We start from the raw sequence: 5,344 nt of genomic DNA, 5'->3' as shown, positions 1-5,344 counted from the left end.
CATGTAAAGTTTTATCTCATCGTAGTTGGGGTTGTTTTTTTGTTTTTTTGTTTTGTTCTGTTTTGTTTTTAGTTTTTTAAATTTTTTTTAGTCGTAGTAGATAAACATGGTACCATTATTATTATTATTATTTTTAATGTAGTGCTGAGCATTGAATCCAGTGCCTCACACATTCAAGGTGAGCACTCTACCACTGAGCTGTGACCTCAGCCCTCATCATAGTTTTGGTTTGCTTTTCTCTAATGACTGCTGATGTTGAGCATCTTTTTTGTGCTCATTGGCCATTTGTGTCTTCTGTGGAGAAAGTTTATTCATATTCTTTACCCACCCACCCCCATCTTTTTCTTTTTTGGCACTGGGAGTTGAACTCAGGGTGCTTTACCACTGAGCTTTTTTTTTTTTTTTTTTTAATTTTGAGACAAGGTCTCGCTAAGTTGCCCATGCTGTTCTCAAACGTGAACTCCTGCCTCAGCCTCCCAAATAATTGAGATCACAGGCATGTGCCACGACACCTGTCTCTTTACCAATTTTATTGAATTTTGCTTTACATATTCTGGTTACAAGTCATATTCTGGTTACAAGTGTCTTTATCAGATACATGATTTGTAGATATTTTCTCTCATTTTATCTCTTCATTTCCCTCATGGCAGCCTTTGATACAGAAAAGTTTTTAATTTTGATAAAGTCCAATTTATTTTTTCTTGGTTTGCTTTGTGCTTTGGATTCTTATCTAAGAAACTATTGCCTATTCCAAAGTAAATCAAATGTATACCTTTGTTTCCTTCTAAGGGTTTTTTTTGTTTGTTTAATATTTATTTTTTAGTTGAAGTGGGCACAATACCTTTATTTATTTTTATGTGGGGCTGAGGATCGAACTCAGGGCCTCACAAGAGCTAGGCAAGCTCTCTGCCACTGAGCCACAACTGCAGCCCCTCGAGTCCAGCTTGTTTCTTTTTGCTAACTCTAAATCTTTTCCAGTGATGATTTCCTTTTTTAAGTCATAAAGGAATTTAGTCAGGCAGTGTTTTCTTTTTACTTATGTTTGATTTTTTTTTTTAAGAGATGTGAAAATCAATAGCTTACAGTATTGTCAAACAACTGTGGACATGTAAGTCTCATTTTTCACTTGTGATAATCATAGCATACCACCAAGCTATTTCTATGGAGATCAGTAGTTGGGAACAATGAAAAAAAGAAATGTTAGACTTACTTCCTAATCTGTTCTCATGTCATGAACTTATTTAGGGAAAGTGATCTTAACATTTGCTTTTTATTTCTTCCTAGATGCTCACTCTACACATGGAAGATCCAACTTTAGAGATGAAAGATCTAGCAAAACGTATGAACGTTTGCAGAAAAAATTAAAGGATCGCCAAGGAACACAGAAAGATAAAATGAGCAGTCCACCATCATCACCCCAGAAATGCCCTTCTCCCATAAATGAACACAATGGACTTATAAAAGGGCAGACTGCCAGTGGTATAAACACAGGATCAGCAAAAAACAAATCAGGAAAAGTGAAAGGTTGTATACAAGTGGATACAGAACTAGAAGGTAAGACACTGATACTTTTCATCATTGTTTAACCTACTAAAATTATATTCTGATTTTTCAGTTATTTTTGTCCTGGTCCAAGTAAACTAGATTCATACCCTAACATTTCTTAAATATGAGAAAGGTTTTGGAACCTAAATTGTTACTAGTCTGCTGCTTTTGATAATTTAGGAAATCTCAATAATTTCATCTATATCATAAATTTTACTGATAGATAAGCATGCTCAGATAATGTTAATCCAGATTCCATTTCTTCTATTTCTAGATCTTTGATAAGGTTAACCTGGTTTTTAATCAAAATTTTATTTCTCCAAACTTCTTTTATGTGTAAATCTCCAATAGTAACTAACTATGTCCTTAACGAGTTCCTCTACATACTCTATAGTAATTCTCCATTCCTTTGAAAGTTTTTTCTTTTAAAATACTATTTACCTTGGATCCTTCCCCTAGTCTGTTCACCAGATGAACTCTGAGCACTATTTTTTTATATATACTAGGTTCAATCTCTATAAACTAAATATAAACTGGATTAACAAATAACCTATCTTCTATTATGCCTATAACATGAAGTTAGTACCCAAGACTATAACGTTAATTCTCACTACTACTTATCTTGACTTCTGTAGTTTCTGTATGTATGTTCTTTGGGATTTCTTAGATACTGACTATATCCCCTTTCATTTCTAATGGTAGATCAGTTCAAACTTTAAACAGTTTCATCAGAGATGATGAAGCATACTAACCTGCCATTTCATAAATACTAATCCCACAACTTTCTCAGTTCTTGAATATGTTTATCTAAACTTATACTTCTAATTCTTCATATGTTTAATTATCAAATAATGTAGCTAATATTTGACTAGGAGCTCAGATGCTTTCAGCTTTGAGGAAATTTTCAAAATGTCAGCCATGATAACTCTTCCCATCTTCTTTTTCCTTAAAATTTTCATTCCTCACTAACAAATTTTAAATAATGCTCTAATGGCCTTTTGTGGCTTATATTACTAATAACATCTACTTCAGTTTTGAGACTTTCTGATCATTCTTTTCAGCACAGATGTTTCCAAAGAATTAAGCTAAATTTTCATGTTTGTCAGTGGAATCAGTAAGTTATGGTCAAACAAATTATATTCCTATTTGGGGAAACCACAGTTATGGCATGACATGAAAAATTCTTAGTTAATAAGTTGTTCAAGATTGGCAAATGAAAACTTCCAAAGAAGAGAGTATTTTTTATACTGTGAATAGAAATATACTGTTTTTTTTGGTACCAGGAATTGAACTCAGGGGTACATGACCACTGAGCCACATCCCCATCCTTATTTTTTATATTTTATTTAGAGACAGGGTCTCAGTGAGTTGCTTAGCACCTTGCTTTTGCTGAGCCTGGCTTTGAACTTACGATCCTCCTGCCTCAGCCTACTGAGCTGCTGGGATTACAGGCATGTGCCCCATCCAGCAGAAATATACTTTTTATAAGAAAAGCTTATTGTTCACCTATGTATGTGTATATACATATTGTGTGTGTGTGTATAATTGTGTGCATAGATATGTGCATAGAGATATGTAGTTATAATTAATAATTATGGTTAAACTTAAAATAGAAATTGAAGTAGACAAATACTAAAGGACCACAAATTGCACTGTATGAACTAAGGATAAAAAACTAGAAAATAAGGGCGTTGGGGGTGTAATTCAGTGGTAGAGCATTTGTCTAGCATGTGTGAGGCACTGTGTTTGATCCTCAGAACCATATAAAAATAAATAAGTAAAATGTATTTTGTCCATCTACAATTTAAAATATTTTTTAAAAAACTAGAAAATAAAATCTCAAATACCAACCAAGTTTTATTTTATTTTTTTAAATATTTTTTTAGTTATACATGGGCACAGTATCTTTACTTTGTTTATTTATTTTTATGTGGTGCTGAGGATTGAACCCAGTGCCTCACATGTGCGAGGCAAGCACTCTGCCACTGAGCCACAAACCCAGCCCCCCAACCAAGTTTTATAAAACATGTTTTAGAGGAAGAAAGGATTGTATTTAAGTTTATTTTAATTTGTTTTGTTTTAAGAAAAAGATGAAGAAACTAAAGCCTTTGAAGCACTTCTTTCCAACATTGCCAAACCTGTGGTGAGTATTTCATATTTTATTGGCATTTATATATAGGGGATGAGTTTGATTTGGTATATGTTCATTCGGGCTTTATTTAAAACTTATGAGAAGTGTGAGGTCAATAATATGTCATCATGGATTTGACGTAAGGAAAAACTACATTAATCAGTGAAGCAGAATATTAAGAAAAGCATTCTGTTTTTAAATAAGGATACAATGTATCCTAAATGATATTATTAATCATTAGGATAGGCAGAGATATGATAGTGTGGGTACACTGGATATCATAGTTTTAATCCATTTATATTATTTCCATGTAAAATGTAACCAGCTAACTCTGTAAGCAAAATGAGTTAAAATCAAATAATAGAAAAACTAGAAGATAATTAGTATTTTCCAGCCCTTTATAAGTATAGATATAATAGGATAAAGCAGAATATCAGAAAAATGTGTGGAAGCAGAATTGGCTTACATAAAACTATCTATACATTTAAAATAAGCTATATAAAGATAGAACCTGCCTACCATATGACCCAGCTATCCTACTCCTTGGTATGTATCCAAAAGAACTATAATTAGCATGCTGTAGTGATACATGCATAACATTGTTTACAGCAGCATAATTTATAGTAGCCAAGTTACAGAACCAGCCTAGGTCCCTGTCAACCAACAAATAAATGATAAATGGATAAAGAAAATGTGGCATACATTCACAATTTGAGTTCTACTCAACCATAAAGAAGAATGAAACTATATCATTTATTGGTAAATGGATAGAACTGGAGAATATCATGCTGAGTGAAATAAGCCAAACTCAGAGAAAGTCAAGGGGTAAATGTTTTCCCTCAGGTGGAAGCTAGAGAGGAAAAAGGAATTTAAAAAAGCGGGGATCTTGCAAAAATAGAAGGGAGTTCAGTAGAGTAGAAACAGGAGGGAAAAGGGGAATGAAATTGACCAAATTATGCTTTGAACATGTATGAATAAATTACAGTGCATTCCAATTTTATATATAACCATAATGCACCAATTAAAAACTAAATGAATAGCCAGGTGCAGTGGCACATGCCTGAAATCTCAGAGGCTCAGGAGGCTAAAGCAGGAGGATCTCAAGTTCAAAGCCAGCCTCAGCAACTTATTAAGCCCTAAGTAACTTGGTAAGACCCTGTCTCAAAATAAAAAATAAAGAGGGTTGGGCATGTGGCTAAGCACCCCTGGGTTTAATCCCTAGTGCCAAATAAATACGTAGAAAGAAGACCAATACAGAAGAGGAGGGGGAATCATGGAGAGGGAAGAGGGGAAGGAAAAAGTACTTGGAATTGAAGTGGAGCAAGCCTACAAATTGACCATTTTTTGCAGTATTGAATATTGAACCCAGGGCCTCACACATGCTAGGCAAGCACTCCACAACTGAGCTATACCCCAGCCCTTTTTATTTTTATTTTGAGACACAGTCTTGTTGGCCTCAAAGTTGCAGTCCTACCTCACCGTCTCAGGTGGTTAGGATTATAGGCATGTACCAGAACACCCAGCTCAAATTGAATTTTTTAAACAAGAGCAGAAAGGATTCTTCACTGATAATCAAAAGAAATATAAACTGATCTCCTCTGAAGCTGCATGAAGTCTCATTTCTCCATAAAAATCTACGCAAACCAAAAAAAAAAAAAAAAAAAAAAA

General features: G+C 33.9%; 1 protein-coding gene across 5 annotated transcripts in view; it reads left to right on the top strand.

Moving 5' to 3' along the window:
* The window catches only part of Fndc3a (fibronectin type III domain containing 3A), a 164,412-nt gene that overhangs the window by 114,408 nt on the left and 44,660 nt on the right, over positions 1-5,344 (top strand). For all 5 annotated transcript variants that reach the window (XM_048800917.1, XM_015484283.2, XM_048800915.1 and 2 more), the window contains 2 exons: positions 1,285-1,554; positions 3,630-3,688. In XM_048800917.1, the coding sequence (XP_048656874.1) occupies positions 1,285-1,554; positions 3,630-3,688 (329 nt within the window). The remainder of the gene's footprint in view (positions 1-1,284; positions 1,555-3,629; positions 3,689-5,344) is intronic.

This window comes from Marmota marmota, unplaced genomic scaffold (genome assembly GCF_001458135.2).
Source record: "Marmota marmota marmota unplaced genomic scaffold, marMar, whole genome shotgun sequence".
NCBI classification, from domain to species: domain Eukaryota; kingdom Metazoa; phylum Chordata; class Mammalia; order Rodentia; family Sciuridae; genus Marmota; species Marmota marmota.
The sequence above is the reverse complement of the archived record's forward strand: the minus strand, read 5'-3'. Positions and strand labels throughout refer to the sequence as shown.